The sequence below is a fragment of the Aquarana catesbeiana genome, linkage group LG03, assembly GCF_042186555.1.
Source record: "Aquarana catesbeiana isolate 2022-GZ linkage group LG03, ASM4218655v1, whole genome shotgun sequence".
In the NCBI taxonomy this organism is placed as follows: Eukaryota; Metazoa; Chordata; class Amphibia; order Anura; family Ranidae; genus Aquarana; species Aquarana catesbeiana.
In genome coordinates this window covers 696,825,906-696,845,439 of record NC_133326.1, presented here as the reverse complement: position 1 = coordinate 696,845,439, position 19,534 = coordinate 696,825,906, and the positions used below count along the sequence as shown (strand labels likewise).

Sequence of the window (19,534 nt, the reverse complement as noted above, 5' to 3'; positions counted from 1 at the left end):
ATATTTTTCCCTGTTAAATAGAAACACTCCTATGAAGAAGATTTGTTGAATCAAAACTATATATTTAATTGTTGACATTATTTTGACACATTTGGCAGTATTTTCACTCTCTTTGCTTTTCTTTTTCTTTTTTTTTCTTTAATTTAATTCTTTACATTCATGACATTCTGCTTTTATTCCATGCTCAATAGAAAAACTGGTAGAAAACTCTCTCATGAAGAAATTCATGTAATATTGTTACACTTTTAATATTGAATCTCTAATTTCTGTTTTTAAAAAACAAAACAAAATAAAAAAAAAAGAATCTACATTTTTTTTGTTGGTTTATTTAAAATTAAGTTAAATTATCAAAAAAATATGAGTTTTCATCAGAGATCATTAGTAAATAGAGTAAGTATTTTTTTTTTTTTTTTTAATTTCAGACTAAATTTAAAGTTATAATGCTTTAATTGATTGAAATAGTAATGATTACGACAAATGATACATTTTATAACTTGATCTATCCTTTTTCTTTGCATTGTGTAGCATAGTTTTCCACTACCTCTCAATGGTCATGTCATTTTTCTTATATTAAAAATGAACTAAAAGAATATAGGCAGTCAATTTAGCAAAGAAAACATACACTGAGCTTATTAAAAAATAAAACACAAAAAAGTTATATAACTGTGTTCTGCATTCACACAGACCACACATAAAGATAATGTCACCACATTCTTCTTTTTGGAATTTAACAAAATGACCATATTTAATCTGCTGCTCTTCATCTGGGTCCTTATTATATACATTGTGACAATATGTGGAAACTGTTTAATCATCGTACTGATATATTACAGCAAGACCCTTCATTCTCCCATGTACTTCTTCCTCTCCCAACTCTCTATATCTGACATCATACTGATCACAGATATTGCTCCTAACATGTTAAATATTGTTCTACATGAGAGGACCCCCATATCTTATTTTGGTTGCATCGCTCAATATTATGTCTTTGGTTCAACAGAAGGATTTGAATGTTTCCTTCTGACAGTGATGTCCTATGACCGCTATCTAGCCATCTGCTCTCCTCTGCATTATTCCTCCATTATGAAACGAACACTTTGCTTTAAATTAGTTCTTGCATCCTGGATTTTCAGCTGTTCTATGGCATTAATATCAATACTTGAAATTTGTCAACTAGAATTCTGTGGACCAAATGTTATTGACTATTTATTTTGTGATTTGTATCCTCTTGTGGAACTTTCTTGCTCAGATACATCCAGGATTGAAATGGAAACAACCTTGTCATGTGTTCCTGTGCTATTATTACCCTTCCTAGGGATAGTGGTTTCATATATTTATATTGTTTTAACAATATTAAAGATATCCTCCTTTTCTGGAAGACTGAAATCCTTTTCCACTTGTAGCTCCCATCTCACTGTTGTTTTTCTATTTTATGGAACCCTAATTGCTGCATATCTGATTCCAAAAGAAGGACAATCACAAACGATCAGTAAGATGATGTCCTTGTTGTATACAGTGTTTACTCCCTTTGTAAACCCTTTCATATACAGCTTGAGGAATAAAGAGATCAAGGACAATTTAAAGATATTGTATAGAAACAAAAGGCTTTTATTTAAAACCTTTGGTAAAAGTTAAATTATTAAGATATATCTGTTTAAACTTGTCGACAACTTGGTGTGCACTGGTCTCCAAATATTAGACTTCTACCGTACTGAAGCAATGCTTAATAATAAATTGGTATTAGAGTTCAATTGCCCAAACTGGGCTCCCATAAAAAGGTTACAACCCTTCAGACCTTTATTCCATGGTCCCTCTTAAAACTCCCCTTACCCTACGTTCACACCTATGCGTTTTTTAGTGTGTTTTGCAGTTTGCAGAAACGCACTACAGTTCATTTAACATGGTTTCCTATGGTACTAGTTCACATCTATGCGTTTTGCAGCCGGTGCGTTATTGGAGAGGGTCGGTGACTTTTTTTCCACGATTTGCAGCTAATAGACTTCAATGGAGCTGCACCAGAAATGCAATTGGAACATTTTTGATGCAATTTTTGATGTGTTTTGCATTTTGCAGTTGCTGAATGTAAAAAAAAAAAAAAAAATGCTGGCAAGAAAATGAAAAAAACAAAACAAGAATGGCATAGTTCCCCAGATATATACCAGGCCCTTCAGGTCTAGTATGGATACGGAGGGGACCCCACGCCAAAAAAAAAAAAGAATGGTGTGGGGTACCCCCAAAATCCATACCAAACCCTTATCTGAGCATGCAGCCCGGCAGATAAGGAAAGGTAGGGGACGTGCGAGCATGCCCTCAACATGGGGGGGTGAGTGCAAACCACCCTGCCCCCATGTTGATGATGACAACATTGGCCATTGTCCTCATCAACATGGGGGGCGAGGTGCTTTGGTGTGGGAGGGCACAGATCCCCTCCTTCCCCAAAGCACCCACCCCCCATGTTGAGGGCATGCTGCCTGGTATGGTTCAGGGGGGGCGCTCGCTCATCCCCTTCCTTTCCTGACCTGCCGGGCAGCATGCTCGGATAAGGGTCTGGTATGAATTTTGGGGCAGACCCCACACCATTTTTTTTTACATTTTGGCGAGGGAGTCCCTTCGAAATCCATACTAGACCTGAAGGGCCTGGTATGGACCTGGGGGGAACCCAACAACGGGTTTTTTGCCGGCAAATTTTTATTATTTATTTTACTTTCAGCGGGGAAGCCCGCTGACAGCTAATGACTCATCGGTTGCTAAAGATGCGGCGACCGACTTCCCGGCCCCCTCCTTAGCAACCAGCTATATACAATGTGTTTTACAGTGCATTTAAAGAGAAAAAAATGTAAAATGCAAAATGCATGAAAACTGCATGTAAAACCACATAAAAAAAGCTGGTTTAAAAATGCAAAATGCACTAATAACCGTGCCTTAAAAATGCATCAAGCACAGCTGCATATATGTGAACCTAGACTTAAACTGTGTTTTGTTTTAATTAAAATGTCTGCTTTATGACCTCTAGAGATTCCTTAGAGATCTAAGAATGGGTTCTTAGATCTCTAAGAACCTGGGGGGACCCAATACTGGACCCAATATCTCTTTTTACTTAACAGCCACTGCTAATGACACTAGAAACTCAACAGTCTCATTTCCGGGTGTATTTTCCTTAAGCCTAGTATACTGTACATGAGCTGAATATATTGGGGAATGATAATAACACTGTTTACATATTTTTAGGTACCACATTCCTCAACATTAGACATTGAAATAGAATACCTCCATACTAAATACTCTTATATATAAAAATATCTAAATGTTATTCAATCAAATGAAATCAAACCTTAAAAAGAATGTCCATTGCACATGTTGTTGACACTATACAGCTCTCAGACAAGGATATCACCCAAAATCTACAAGCATGCGGCAGGAATATTACATATCCTTTATGGTACACTGGGTCAATATGCTGATGGCTGGGAAGGATGCAGGATGGGGAACACCTCTGGAGAAGGTGGTTGCAAATCGTGTCTTGTACATTGGTTACAGTACAGTCACTTGTACAGCCTCCTCCTCACTAGAACCATCCTCTAACTACTCAGAATGATTAGTCCCCCAAGCATCCCAGAGCCTACAGAACATTCCAAGCTAAATGCAGCAATGCTGTTTTGTGGACAGGAGCTACACTGGGCCAAACTTCTGGCAGATCTCCAGGCTTAGACCAAGTGGTGGCTGACCCCACGCCTTTTACCCATGTTTTAAACACCACACTTAAGACATTTTTAAACCACATCACTCATGCCCATAATATGATTGTTTGATAAGTGCCATTTAGTGGTCATAATGCTGTATTTTTCCTGAAATATTTGTGGTTCAATAATTTTTAATGAGCTTTCATAAGTTACATAGTTACATAGCCGGTAAGGCTGAAAAAAGACAATAGTCCATTCAGTTCAACCTGTGTAGGTGCACTTATCAGTGGCTTTACTGATTTCCCATATCCCTGTATGTTGTGTCCTTTAAGATGTATATCTAAGAGTATTTTAAAGATATCCATACTCCCTGCATCCTTCACCAATTGTGGGAGAGAGTTCCACATCCTTATTGCCCTAACACTGAAGAACCCCCATAGCAGTTTAAGATTACCGCTTCTCCTCCAGACTCATTGTCTTGCCCCATGTCTTTTTACACTTCCTAGGACTGAATAGTTTATTTCCTATGCTGGGATCCCCTTTGAGATATTAGAGCAGAACCTCCTGGGCATGTTGCCACTTATCAACCCCTCCACTCCTCTGCTGTAGAAATTGGGCGTGTTGTGTCTTTTTTTTGTAAAATAAGCCTGACCCAAACAAACCCCCCCCATTCCCCTTTAACCCCCTGGTTGAATGAAAAAAACAGACTCTATTGCGAGTTTTACCAATTACAGCTGTCATATAGAAAGGGGATGTTTTTCTTCCTGCCTCTTGGTCTTTTCTCCAGCTACATTGGGACAGTATTGGAACATTGGTGAGAAGAACAGATTGATGTCTTCTGTTCATATATTTGCCTTTCCCTCTTCCCTTTCTCTCCCCATGTACAGTAGTCCTCCCTCCTTCATCTGCCCTGCTTGTGGCTCTGCTTACTTACCTGCATTATTATAACCTCTGTTTATCCTAACTAAGCCAAGTGTAAAATTAATCCAGCTGGAAGCCTTCTGCTCTTATTACTTAGTACAATCCAGACTCTTCATACTGCTTTGAATTTATCAAACATGAGTCAGGGATGTTGACTGTGGGATATATGCCACTGACGCAAGAAAACAAAAAAATAAAGATTGTGTTAATATATAGGGTATGCTGCAGCTAGCAGTTCACCACTAGTGCCAGTGGGGACAAATAGAAGATATATATATCTGATGGATAACTGTTCGTACCCTTTGGTGCCAAAAAAATATTAGAAAGTGTCAAATAATATCAAAAGATATTGGAAAAATATATGTGTCAAATATACCATTAAATATGAAGTTGCAACCTTAATGATTCACATCAATAAACAATTGTGCTTAACAAAATATATGTGTATAACAAAAGTCCCAATATGCATTCTTCATATATGAATCCATCTTGCTGAACAAAAATGTTCAATCCAAAGCATTCGTGATTCGTGATTCACCACCACCTTTCAATACATGCTCTTACCAGAAACCGGTACAATATAAGCCTGTATTGTGCCTTAATCTCTCTGGTTCTTTAAACAGATGGTCAGGGATGTATACAACAGGTAGAGCAATACTCTCTCATGTTTCTCCCCTGTTTTATGGTTCTCATACTCTCTTGAAAAAACAAAAGGCGATCATTATGCAAAATTCCACATTTATTTCATTAAAAAAACCATTTAAAACATTTACACTCATATTTGGATGTGCCTTAGACCGGCACTGAGTCATCAGTGCCACTACAGTTCCCATCAAGCCACTACAGTGCTCATTAGTGCCACTACAGTGCCCAATAGTGCACATCAGTGCCCATAAGTGAGTGCTCATCAGTGCCACCCTATCAGTGGATCCTCATCAGCTCCTGTCTAGGGATGAGCTTCGAGTTCGAGTCGAACTCATGTTCGACTCGAACATCGGCTGTTCGCAAGTTCACCGAACAGCGAGCAATTTGGGGTGTTCACGGCAATTTCGAATGCCACGGAACACCCTTTAAAAGTCTATGGGAGAAATCAAAAGTGCAAATTTTAAAGGCTTATATGCATGGTATTGTCATAAAAAGTGTTTGGGGACCTGGGTCCTGCCCCAGGGGACATGGATCATTGCAAAAAAAAGTTTTAAAAACATCTGTTTTTTCGGGAGCAGAGATTTTAATAATGCTTAAAGTGAAACAATAAAAGTATAATATCCCTTTAAATTTCGTAGCTGGTGGGTGTCTATAGTATGCCTGTAAAGGGGCGCATGTTTCCCGTGTTTAGAACAGTCTGACAGCAAAATGACATTTCAAAGGAAAAAAAGTAATTTAAAACTACTCGCGGCTATTAACCACTTGCTGACCGCCTCACGACGATATACGTCGGCAGAATGGCACGGGCAGCCAGAATCACATACCTGTACGTGATCTGCCTCCCGCAGGCGGGTGGTCCGATCGCACCCCCCCCGGTGCCCGAGGCGGTGGGCTTCTGTCTGGCAGAGATCAGACGTGAGGGGGAGGCCATCCATTCGTGGCCCCCCCTCGCGATCGCTCCCAGCCAATGAGAATCTTCCTCTGCCTCTGTATAGTAAACAGAGGCAGAGGAAGTGATGTCATCGCTCCTCTGCTCGGTATTTTCGGTTCCGGCACCGAGGAGAGAAGACATCTGAGTGAGTGTAAAACACATACACTTACAGTAGAACATGCCAGGCATACATAACACCCCCCATCACCCCCCGATCCCCCCCTGATCACCCCCCAATCACCCCTCCCCCCGTCACACTGACACCAAGCAGTTGTTTTTTTTTCTGATTACTGCATTGGTGTCAGTTTGTGACAGTTAGTGTGGTAGGGCAGTTAGTATTAGCCCCCTTTAGGTCTAGGGCACCCCCCTAACCCCCTAATAAAGTTTTAACCCCTTGATCACCCCCCGTCGCCAGTGTCACTAAGCTATCATTTTTCTGATCGCTGTATTAGTGTCACTGGTGACCCTAGTTCGGGAGGAAAAAATATTTAGGTTCGCCGTCAGCGTTTTATAGCGTCAGGGACCCCCATATACTATCTAATAAATGTTTTAACCCCTTGATTGCCCCCTAGTTAACCCTTTCACCAGTGATCACTGTATAACCGTTACGGGTGACGCTGGTTAGTTCGTTTATTTTTTATAGTGTCAGGGCACCGCCGTTTATTACCGAATAAAGGTTTAGCCCTCTGATCACCCTGTGGTGATATGCGTTGCCCCAGGCAGTGTCAGGTTAGTGCCAGTACCGCTAACACCCACGCACGCAGCATACACCTCCCTTAGTGGTATAGTATCTGAACGGATCAATATCTGATCCGATCAGATCTATACTAGCGTCCCCAGCAGTTTAGGGTTCCCAAAAACGCAGTGTTAGCGGGATCAGCCCAGATACCTGCTAGCACCTGCGTTTTGCCCCTCCACCCGGCCCAGCCCACCCAAGTGCAGTATCGATCGATCACTGTCACTTACAAAACACTAAACGCATAACTGCCGCGTTCGCAGAGTCAGGCCTGATCCCTGTGATCACTAACAGTTTTTTTGGTAGCGTTTTGGTGAACTGGCAAGCACCAGCCCCAGGCAGCGTCAGGTTAGTGCCAGTAGCGCTAACACCCACACACACAACGTACACCTCCCTTAGTGGTATAGTATCTGAACGGATCAATATCTGATCCGATCAGATCTATACTAGTGTCCCCAGCAGTTTAGGGTTCCCAAAAACGCAGTGTTAGAGGGATCAGCCCAGATACCTGCTAGCACCTGCGTTTTGCCCCTCCGCCCAGCGGAGCCCAGCCCAGCCCACCCAAGTGCAGTATCGATCGATCACTGTCACTTACAAAACACTAAATGCATAACTGCAGCGTTCGCAGAGTCAGGTCTGATCCCTGTGATCGCTAACAGTTTTTTTGGTAGTGTTTTGGTGAACTGGCAAGCACCAGCGGCCTAGTACACCCCGGTCTTAGTCAAACCAGCACTGCAGTAACACTTGTTGATGTGGCGAGTCCCATAAGTGCAGTTCAAGCTGGTGAGGTGGCAAGCACAAGTAGTGTCCCGCTGCCACCAAGAAGAAGACAAACACAGGCCCATCGTGCCCATAGTGCCCTTTCTGCTGCATTCGCCAATCCTAATAATTGGGAACCCACCACTGCCGTAGCGCCTGTACTTCCCCCATTCACATCCCCAACCAAATGCAGTCGGCTGCATGAGAGGCATTTTCTTTATGTCCTCCCAAGTACCCCTACCCAACGAACACCCAAAAAAGATGTCGTGTCTGCAGCAAGCGCGGATATAGGCATGACACCCGATTTTATTATCCCTCCTGTCCTGACAATCCTGGTCTTTGCATTGGTGAATGAACGCTACGATACACTAGTTGAGTATTAGCATAGGGTACAGCATTGCACAGACTAGGCACACTAAACACAGGGTCTCCCAAGATGCCATCGCATTTTTAAAGACCCGAACCTGGAACCGGTTACAGTTACAAAAGTTACAGGTGATATATGCCGAAGCGTGGGGGCAGCAGGGGCGGAGGAGCGATTTGCTCCTACCTTTTGCGGGAGGATGCCCCCCTGCTTCGGCATATATAAATGGTGCATGTATGCCCATCATTAGAAGTGGGTGGATGAAGGGAAGTATTCTAATGGTGAGCATACCCACCGATCAATCGCTTTTTTTCGTTCACCCCACAGGCTGCATGAAAAAAAAAAGATTACAATATATGCCCAACAAGGACCAGCAACGTACTTGTATGGAGCTGGACTTTGAGTGGTTATACCAGAATGATGCCTGCAGGTTTAGGCATCATCTTGGTATCATTCTTTTTAACCAGCGGTCGGCTTTCATGTAAAAGCAATCCTAGCGGCTAATTAGCCTCTAGACTGCTTTTACAAGCAGTGGGAGGGAATGCCCCCCCACCGTCTTCCATGTTTTTCTCTGGCTCTCCTGTCCCAACAGGGAACCTGAGAATGCAGCCAGTGATTCAGCCAGCTGACCATAGAGCTGATCAGAGACCAGAGTGGCTCCAAACATCTCTATGGCCTAAGAAACCGGAAGCTATGAGCATTTTATGACTTAGATTTCACCAGATGTAAACAGCACCATTGGGAAATTGGGAAGGCATTTTATCACACCGATCTTGGTGTGGTCAGATGCTTTGTGAGCAGAGGAGAGATCTAGGGTCTAATAGACCCCATTTTTTTCAAAAAAGAGTACCCGTCACTACCTATTGCTATCATAAGGGATATAAACAAAAAGCAAAGGACACTCATGGAAGAGGAGACACAGCGGCTGCACACCCCAGAAAAATGACAAAAAAGGAGATGGTCCCCCAAGGGGGCTTTCTAGGCAGCAAGAAGTAATGACTATGTCAGAGGGTTAAATATGATAGAAATGCTTTATTTCAATGTTACAAAAAATATCATATATTGGCATAATTATTTAAAATAATTGTTATAAAAAGTATAACAATATGTATCATCAAAACATGAGCTGTGGTACATGAATAAAAAGCAGTGCCATCAACATAACAATGCACAGTAAAAAAGAATTGTGGTCAAACACTGTATACAAGGGTATTAGTGAGATTTATATTGCAATCCTGATGCGTTTCGACCCCCACGGGTCTTCTTCAGAGGATTATATAAACTGTGGAAGCATTGACATAAGTTGTAATGTTAGATAAATAACACAGGATGAGAGAGTGAATGGACAATGATAAAAAAAAAATATATATTAAATTACATATATTTACCAATCACGATGAATTGAACCGTATATGGTGTTCTCTTGTGTGAAAGAACTCTCTCAGATTTCTCGATGGTCAGCAACAAATGGGGAGGAAAACAAACACACCGCTGCTGCGCGCCTTACGAGGAGTCACATCATAAGGAGTCCTGGGTGGTTAGGAGAGGCCCAGAGGGGGGAGCAAATGGAGCCTGCAGTCCAGGAATTATATAGATTGCGTTAATCGAGCAGCCTAAAAAGGAGATGGTGAGAAGATATGATTGTATGTCTGTATGCTGAATAGTTTTATGATTCTGTAACTCTGGTTGCGGCTGGAAAGTCCGTGTGAGGATGGGAAGTGGTGGATGTGAGGGAAGGGGAGCGGAAAGGAAGGAGGGGGAGGCAAGAGGGTAAGGGGAGAAAGGGGGAGGGGAAGGGGAAGGGGGGAGAAAAAAAAAAAGGGGGGGAGGGGGTTGGTTGTAGGGAAGGGGAGGAAAAGGGGGGGAAGGGAGGGGAAAGTGTGGGAAAAAGGAAAATTAAGAATCAAGGACCAGTAGTAACCAAATAAATACATAGGAAAATGAGTATTGTTGCAAAAATAAGTGCAAATAAAGGTGAGGGCTAATGAGGAAGGTGCAGTGGTGGGTGGAGTGCAAGAGTGAAAGGGTGAAGGTAGAGCAGGATGAGTGTGAGTGTAAGTGCTAGTGTGCGGTATTCAAGTAAAAATTCAAAACAGTGAAAATAAAAGTATGAAAAACAAACCAAATCAAATGGTGAATGTATGTGTACCAATTACCAAGGATCAGTGAGAAGGAGAAAGTGTGGGGAGAAAGTGAAGAAAGGCGGTGTGTGGTGAAAATATGCATAAAGTGGGTAGGTATCCTAAAAATACCTTGTTTCCTGTGTGATTGTAGATTCAGTTTAAGCTTTAGGGGATCACCTTTGGGTGTACCGCCTGGATATCAATACAATCAATGGTAGTGATCTATAGGAGTTAAAGAGTAAGCAATATGTATAAGGTTCTAAATGAAGGTCAATATACAGGGACATAACGTCTAGTGCAGTAAGATAGTGTAAATGATCTCACCAGTCCTTAGTTGCCGCTACAGACATGTGCGTGTTCAAATGGAACCTGTGGGATATCAGCACATCTCCACAGTATTTGAGCGCCTTTTATAAGGAGGCATATCAAATTGCCAATTACTTGCAGGTGTCATTGCCCGGAAGCTCTCACGTCCACCAGGAATAATGGCGCCTAAGTGTCACCTCCGATGTGGCTCCCCCAGCGTTCCGGAGGGAAATCCCCGGTACCACCGCTATGTCCGCCGCAGCTGCGTATGCGCCGTGACGTCATGCGCACGCGCGGTGGGATCACACGCGCGCAGGCATGACCAAGCGCGCAGACGTAGTCCGGAATGCCGCTGGCAGGTACAAAACTGCATTCCGGGTGGTGCTGCCACCCGGTGGATGCATAGGGAGACACAGGGCCCTTATGTCTCCCCACCCTGCCAGGAAGGAGCGTCGCAGCGGGAGTCCCACCCCCATTAAGCTGGCTGACCAAAGAAAAATGTGAACGCTGATTAGGGGGAGAAAAAAGAATTAATAAAAAACGTCTTACAGAGGAATCGAAATATTTTAATCAATACATGTCAATGCTTAACTTACATTGCCTAAATGGTGAAAAAGGCATAATACATGAGAATCAAAATATTCTGATCAACACTTGTCAGTGCTTGGCTTTTATTACCTGATCACTAGTGCACCGTATGCTGATGTGCACCACCCATGTAACATCGATATTAGATGATACACATAGCGTAACCGTAGATGTACATTGGTGAAGATATTGGATTTAAAAGCTGTGAGCTATGTAATGCAATACAACGTCCATATGTCGTCAAAGCTGATTGAATATGATACTAATGTTAATGCAGTTACAACTGAGACTTATATATCATAGGAGAGGTAAGGTGGAAAATAATTACAAAATGAATGATGGAAACACAATGAGGCAATTTGCAACAGTGACCTCACATTATATCCAATTAGAGGAGTATGGAGGCCTACAAGGACTACTATGTCAAGGTGCTGAGCCGGGAAACCCTATATATAAACCTCCGAAAGTTGTATTGAAAAGTTAGAATAGGGAGACCTAAAAAGGTTCTATGTTGAATCTTAATAGTTGAAAAGGAACACATACGAAATTCCAGACAGGGTATGTAGGGGTGTTCAGGAATGATATTAAAAGGTAAATCAGTTGTGGGGTTGGTTGTTGGGTGCGCTCACCCCCAGGCACCCGTTCCCAAGGGTAAGGGCGCCGGGTTGTGAGTGCATCGCCCTCAATGTGTTTTACCTGAAGAAAAACCTCGTAAGAAAGGAGCAAATGAGATGGATTCTTTAAGGCCTGGAAATGATGTGGCCTGTAACTGAAAAATCCACCTTTGCTCCTTCTGTAACAGGGTCTTATTCCAATCACCCCCCTCTGTCTGGTATCCGTATTCTATACAAAGCAGTGAATGTTACTTTGGGTACAATGTAACCATGTGTGGAGACAACATGTCTCCCAACTGGGAGGTATGGGTTGCCTACTTGCATACTATACATATGCTTGGATATGCATCTCCAAAATTCCTGTTTGGTTTTACCTAAATAATAGGCACCACATTCACACTCCATGAAGTAAACCACTCCACGGGTCTGGCAATTCACGAAGTGTGTGGGCCTGAAAACCTCTCTGTTTGGTAGATGAAAAATTTTCTCTTTTCTTATTAGTGGACAGTAAGAACAGTGTCCACATGGAAAGGATCCGGCTATAGAGCAATGTTGGGATCTTTTTTGTTCACTTTTGTATTCGCTTTGGACTAATTTGTCCTTTATTGAGGTTACCCGTTTGTATGCTATTGCAGGTTGACTGGGAATGAGATGTCTGAGCTTGGGATCATCAGTTAGAATACTCCAATGCCGTTGTAAAATATTTCTGATGGCCATATGTTGGCTTGAATAGCGCATCACAAACTGTCCAAGTTCATATTGTATGGTATGCAGTTTGTTAATTGTTTCCAGGTTTAGTGGTAAGATGAGTAAGTTTGCGGTCACCGATTGGACAAACCTAATGTCTGAGTATGAACATACTTTCGAACAGGGAGATCAAATAGAATTATCTATTTCATCTCTATTTCACAAACTAAGTAAAGTGCTCAAGAGGAAGTCGGCCCTCTTTTGGCACACTAAAACTTTTGACAGATACATTAAGGAACGCACGGGACATGACGGGACTTCCCTATGGCATTCCCTGTGACCTCACAGGGAAGTCCCGTCAAGTCACCGTGCGTCAGAGGGGGGTGGGGTCACCGGGTGGCCCCACCCCCCATTATTTAAGAACCATTAGAAGAGGAGAAGCGTCACACAGTGGGAGCCTCCCTCCATGCCATGGATGCGGAGCGGCCCGGAGAAGAAGATGAAGAAGAGAAGAAGCTGAAGAAGAGAAGAAGATGAAGAGAAGAGCGGGAGCTTCCCTCCATGCCATGGATGCGGAGCGGCCCGAGGAGAAGAAGGGAAGAAGATGCCGTGGAGGAGATGCTGGATGAGAACACCGGAGGAAGAACTAGAAGAGCCAGAAGAACCAGAAGAAGAAGAAGGTGAAGGAAGACAGACGAAAGAAGAAGCATTTAAATAAAGGAATTGTCAAAAACTGTCTCTTGTCATTTTTAACATTTTTGACAGTTTTTTAGTGAAATGGTAGGGGTACAAAAGTACCCCCTTACCATTTCACACAGGGGGGGCAAGGATCTGGGGGTCCCCTTGTTAAAGGGGGCTTCCAGATTCTGATAAGCCCCCCGCCCACAGACCCCCACAACCACCGGCCAGGGTTGTGGGGATGAGGTCTTTGTCCTCATCAACATGGGGACAAGGTGTTTTGGGGGGCTACCCCAAAGCACCCTCCCAATGTTGAGGACATGTGGCCTGGTACGGTTCAGGAGGGGGGCCGCTCTCTTGTCCCCCCTCTTTTCCTGTGGCCTGCCAGGTTGCGTGCTCGGATAAGGGTCTGATATGGAATTTAGGGGGACCCCCACGTCATTTTTTTTTAAATTTTGGCCGGGGTTCCCCACGTCATTTTTTTTTTTTAATTTTGGTTCGGGGTTCCCCTGTGGGGAATTTACATGCAGTTTTTATCAATGAACTTCTATGTGTATTGTCGGACCGGCAATGCATTAATAGCCGTGAGTAGGGATGAGCCGAACACCCCCCTGTTCGGTTCGCACCAGAACATGCGAACAGGAAAAAAGTTCGCTCGAACACGCGAACACCGTTAAAGTCTATGGGACACGAACATGAATAATCAAAAGTGCTAATTTTAAAGGCTTATATGCAAGTTATTGTCATAAAAAGTGTTTGGGGACCCGGGTCGTGCCCCAGGGGACATGGATCAATGCAAAAAAAAGTTTTAAAAAGGGCCGTTTTTTCAGGAGCAGTGATTTTAATAATGCTTAAAGTCAAACAATAAAAGTGTAATATCCCTTTAAATTTCATACCTGGGGGGTGTCTATAGTATGCCTGTAAAGGGGCGCATGTTTCCTGTGTTTAGAACAGTCTGACAGCAAAATGACATTTCGACCCTTCAGGTCTGGTATGGATTTTAAGGGGAACCCTGTGCCAAAAAAAAAAAAAACGGCGTGAGGTCCCCCCAAAAATCCATACCAGACCCTTATCCGAGCATGCAACCTGGAAGGCCACAGGAAAAGAGGGGGGATGAGAGTGCGGCCCCCCCCTCCTGAACCATACCAGGCCACATGCCCTCAACATTGGGAGGGTGCTTTGGGGTAGCCCCCCAAAACACCTTGTCCCCATGTTGATGAGGACAAGGGCCTCATCCCCACAACCCTGGCCGGTGGTTGTGGGGGTCTGCGGGCGGTATGGCTTATCGGAATCTGGAAGCCCCCTTTAACAAGGGGACCCCCAGATCCCAGCCCCCCCCTGTGTGAAATGGTAAGGGGGTACTTACCCCTACCATTTCACTAAAAAACTGTCAAAAATGTTAAAAATGACAAGAGACAGTTTTTGACAATTCCTTTATTTAAATGCTTCTTCTTTCTTCTATCTTCCTTCATCTTCTTCTTCTTCTGGTTCTTCTGGCTCTCCTGGTTCTTCCTCTGGCGTTCTCCTCCAGCATCTCCTCTGCAGCGTCTTCTATCTTCTTCTCCTCGGGCCGCTCCGCACCCATGGCATGGGGGGAGGCTCCCGCTCTTCTCTTCATCTTCTTCTTCATCCTCTTCTCTTCTTCCTTCTTCTCTTCCTCATTTTCTTCTCCGGGCCGCTCCGCACCCATGCTGGCATGAAGGGAGGCTCCCGCTGTGTGACGGAGTCTCCTCGTCTGACGGTTCTTAAATAACGGGGGGCGGGGCCACCCGGTGACCCCGCCCTCCTCTGACGCACGGTGACTTGACGGGACTTCCCTGTGACGTCACGGGGAATGCCCCCGTTATTTAAGAACCGTCAGACGAGGAGATGCCGTCACACAGCGGGAGCCTCCCTCCATGCCAGCATGGATGCGGAGCGGCCCGGAGAAGAAAATGAAGAAGAGAAGAAGGAAGAAGAGAAGAGGATGAAGAAGAAGATGAAGAGAAGAGCGGGAGCCTCCCCCCATGCCATGGATGCGAAGCGGCCCGAGGAGAAGAAGATAGAAGATGCTGCGGAGGAGATGCTGGATGAGAACGCCGGAGGAAGAACCAGAAGAGCCAGAAGAACCAGAAGAAGATGAAGGAAGATAGAAGAAAGAAGAACCATTTAAATAAAGGAATTGTCAAAAACTGTCTTTTGTCATTTTTAACATTTTTGACAAGTTTTTTAGTGAAATGGTAAGGGTAAGTACCCCCTTACCATTTCACACAGGGGGGCCGGGATCTGGGGGTTCCCTTGTTAAAGGGGGCTTCCAGATTTCAATAAGCCCCCCGCCCGCAGACCCCCACAACCACCGGTCAGGGTTGTGGGGATGAGGCCCTTGTCCTCATCAACATGGGGACAAGGTGTTTTGGGGGGCTACCCCAAAGCACCCTCCCAATGTTGAGGGCATGTGGCCTGGTACGGTTCAGGAGGGGGGGCCGCACTCTCGTCCCCCCCTCTTTTCCTGTGGCCTGCCAGGTTGCATGCTCGGATAAGGGTCTGGTATGGATTTTTGGGGGGACCCCACGCCGTTTTTTTTTTTTTTTTGGCGCGGGGTTCCCCTTAATATCCATACCAGACCTGAAGGGCCTGGTATGGAATTTAGGGGGACTCCCACGTCATTTTTTTTTTAAATTTTGGTTCGGGGTTTCCCTGTGTTGAATTCCCATGCTGTTTTTATCAATGAACTTCTATGTGTATTGTCGGCAATGCAATAGCCGCGGGTAGTTTTAAATGGAATTTTTCCTTCGAAATGTCATTTTGCTGTCAGACTGTTCTAAACACGGGAAACATGCGCCCCTTTACAGGCATACTATAGACACCCCCCAGGTATGAAATTTAAAGGGATATTACACTTTTATTGTTTGACTTTAAGCATTATTAAAATCACTGCTCCTGAAAAAACGTCCGTTTTTAAAACTTTTTTTTGCATTGATCCATGTCCCCTGGGGCAGGACCCCGGTCCGCAAACACTTTTTATGACAATAACTTGCATATAAGCCTTTAAAATTAGCACTTTTGATTATCCATGTTCGTGTCCAATAGACTTTAACGGTGTTTGCGTGTTCGAACAAACTTTTTTCCTGTTCGCATGTTTTGGTGCGAACCGAACAGGGGGGTGTTCAGCTCATCCCTACTCCCGTCAATGCAGCCTCATTAGTGCACATCAGTGCCAGCTAATCAGTGCAGCTGCAGTGCATTAGTACCCATTAGTGCAACCTCATCAGCACCCATCAGTTCACCCTCATCAGCACCCATCAGTGCAGCCTCTTCAGCACCCAGCAGTGCAGCCTCATTAGACCAGCCTCATCAGCACCCATCAGTGCACCCTTTTCAGATCCCAGAAGTGCAGCCTCATTAGACCAGCCTCAACAGCACTCATCAGTGCAGCCACATCTGTCCTAGTGTCCCTATCACACCACAGCTGACAGTCACTTTTAGAATATTCATTATTAACAAATATTAACAAATGAATTAATGGATTAGATCTTACATAATAATTGCATTGTTTATATCAATATATATGTTTATATCTCTTCTATGTATGGAAAAAGTGAAATTATATAAGACTTTTATATTTGTGAAAATATACATTGTTATAAACTCCATAAGCAGTTCTATGTAGAGAACTATGTGTTAGTAATTAAGAGTGAGCTGAGCTCTCACCTCCCCCCATCACAGATGAGAAGGAAGGTTTTATATTACTTAAGATATAAAATTTTCAAAGTTTTAGTTAAGATCATAATTTCTGATATATGATACATACTGATTTATGTAGTATTAGATTTAGAAGTTAAAGGAAACTTATATTGTATAAGTTATATAAGCCCACTCTTCAGGAATGTCAAAGTTTAGTGACTGAATAACCCCCACCCTTGAGAGAGGTGGGAGGAAAGATATGTCTCAGGAAAGCCGCAATTTTCTATAGGACTACAAGTGAATTAAGAACTTTTAATCATGCCTTTTAAGGAAGTAGGGGTCAGATTTTAGGAGAAGGTAGGGGCTGAATTTGGGAGTAAAAAGCTAGTAACAGAGAGTTTTGGCAGACACACTCACAGCACGAGGACAGCTGCAGACACTCTCCATGAGACATTGAATACAGCTTCACATCTACATACACACACACACACACATCTGATTCAATCTTCATCTTAAGAATATAATACATTATTAATGACATTCTATACTTTGATATTGTTCTTGTAATATTTTGCTATTTTTATTATTGAATCAATTTTTAAGTTTTTGCACGAGAACTGAACGGACTTTCTTGGAACTTTTCTCATCAATATGAATTCTGGAATATCGATATTATTACCGTTAAAGAGAGAATCTTACAGTCACCAGTATGGCGAAAAATTTTTTTTCCAATGAGAAGGTATACTAGCTTCCTAGCCTGAGTGAAGAGAGCAGCGGGGTGCTCTCTGAGTCTGAGTCCGATTAATCAGTGGGTCTTTGACAGAATCGGAGGAAGAGCAAAGTGTGCCCATGAAATGAAGGTGTTCTGGTCGAGGAGCAGGCTACTACAGAGCAGTGGCATCAACCAGCAGCTCTGTGCCATCCACCATTAGCACAGTGGCATACACTAGTAGTGCAGTGACATCCACAAGAAATTGAGCACCACTGCAAGAAAGGCCAAGCACTAGTGGGGTGTCATCTCAGCCCCAAAGGGTTTGGACCCATGCCAGCCTTTCCTATGCCTTTCAAAACCCACTGTGGCTTCCCATTAATTCAGGAGCAGCAAACATTTCTCCTTTTACCACCACCCGGGTGTCCAGGTGAACATAGAGAATTTTGCCCTTATTGATTTTTTTAATTACATTTTTAATGAAGACCTATTATCTTCCATCATTGCCCGGTGCAACCTCTGTGCATAACAGTTCATATCAAGCAACCCTGGTTCAAGTTATGCCTGTCCCTATCAGGGCCAGATTAAGAACATCATGGGCCTGGGGCTGAGGATTTTGGTGGGGGCTTTTTATAAAAAAAACAAACAATTTTTGAGATCTATTGATTTCTCCCTAAGTTTGGCCATGTTGCACTTTTCTTTTCTACCACTAGGTGGCCAGGTACTTGGTGGTACTAGATACAAGAAGGTCAACGCAAGGTCAGGTTATGGGTATATGGGGAATCTCAGCCAATGGGCAGGGGTTTTCTTAAACCCCTTGGCCTGCTGGGAGAGCCTATATATTCGGGTGGAGTCAGGTGATCTATGTTCAGTGCCACCTGGACGGCTGTCTGGGTGGACATGTGTTGTACTGCCCATGCTGTTAGACCAGAGATTGGGCCTATACTGGGCACATTTGGCTGCTAGGCTGTTTGAGGGCCTATCCAGAAGCAATAGAGCAGTGCAGGGTTGGGACTGCGGCTTGCAGTCAAACCAAAAGTGACGGTTCTGCCGGCTGGAGAACCTGACATGGTCAGAGTTAGAAGGGAAGCTGTTGTCACTAAGGCACCAACCACCTTATTACCAGGGACCACAATGAGTAACTGAAGCAAGTACTAGAGCAACATTCTCACCAACCGAGGACGGTGAAGAATTGGGAAACTTTAGTGGGTATCAAATCAGGACACATCCAGTGGAGCTGATGCTTGCAGAGCAGCCTTGTGTGTCAAGCCAATGACCAACCAGGCCAATGGGGTAAAGCTTGAGAGGTATCTTGAGTGCCAAGCTAGGGACCCAGCAGAGAGGCTGGGGTGACGCTTGAGGAAGATACCACTGTGAAGATTGGAGGAGTTCAAGGGATTCAGTGGCAGTAAATCAGTGGGTCTAGTGAGAGACCAGGAGCTCAGTGGGCTGAAGAACTACAATGAATGATTGTAGTGGAAGTGAAAAAACTGTTACTCTTTGTGTTAGGAACTGTTAAAGACTGTTTGTCAGGTCACCTGGGACCAGGTGACAGATGCACTCTAGGAGTCAGAAGTGCACCGCTAAAGTAGTGGACCCTAGGACTGACTGCTGCAGATTGAACACTGGAAGGTTCAGGAAGCAGGTCTACAGGATAACGAACATGGATCCCAGTGGGAGCTAGAGCATAGATTCCCCAGGGCGCAGAGTCTAAGAGCCAGCGGGTGTTCACCAGAGCCTCTAGTGGTGAGGATGGACTGCGCTGCAGTCTGGCTCAAGGTCGTGGCCCCCAGGGTATCACAGCTCACGCTCACCGTAGACTACAGGAGAAGAGGAAGGAGGCAGCAGGCTGGAATGACAGGGAAGTAAGGGGTAAGCCAAAGGTCAGGGTGACTAGCAGACAAAGATAAACATAACACGCCAAAGGTCAGGGTAACAAGCAGACAGGGAGAGTCAAGAACAGGCCAAAGTCGGTAACAGGAATCAGACGTAGGAAACACAGCAAATACACACAGAGGCTAACACACAATGGTTGATCAGCACTGCTGGTTTGCAGTGCACAGGTTAATATAGGGTTCCCTAATAGGGCCTGGGGTGGGGCCATGCTTAGAGGAAAGGTTATAAAACCAG

At 44.0% G+C, this 19,534-nt stretch overlaps 1 protein-coding gene across 1 annotated transcript; it reads left to right on the top strand.

Annotated features, from left to right (window-relative positions):
• The first annotated feature begins 735 nt into the window (after nt 1-735).
• LOC141134835 (olfactory receptor 10A3-like) lies at nt 736-1,635 on the top strand. Its single transcript, XM_073624269.1, has one exon. It carries the CDS (start codon nt 736-738, stop codon nt 1,633-1,635), a length of 900 nt encoding a protein of 299 aa, XP_073480370.1.
• Nucleotides 1,636-19,534: the final 17,899 nt, after the last annotated feature.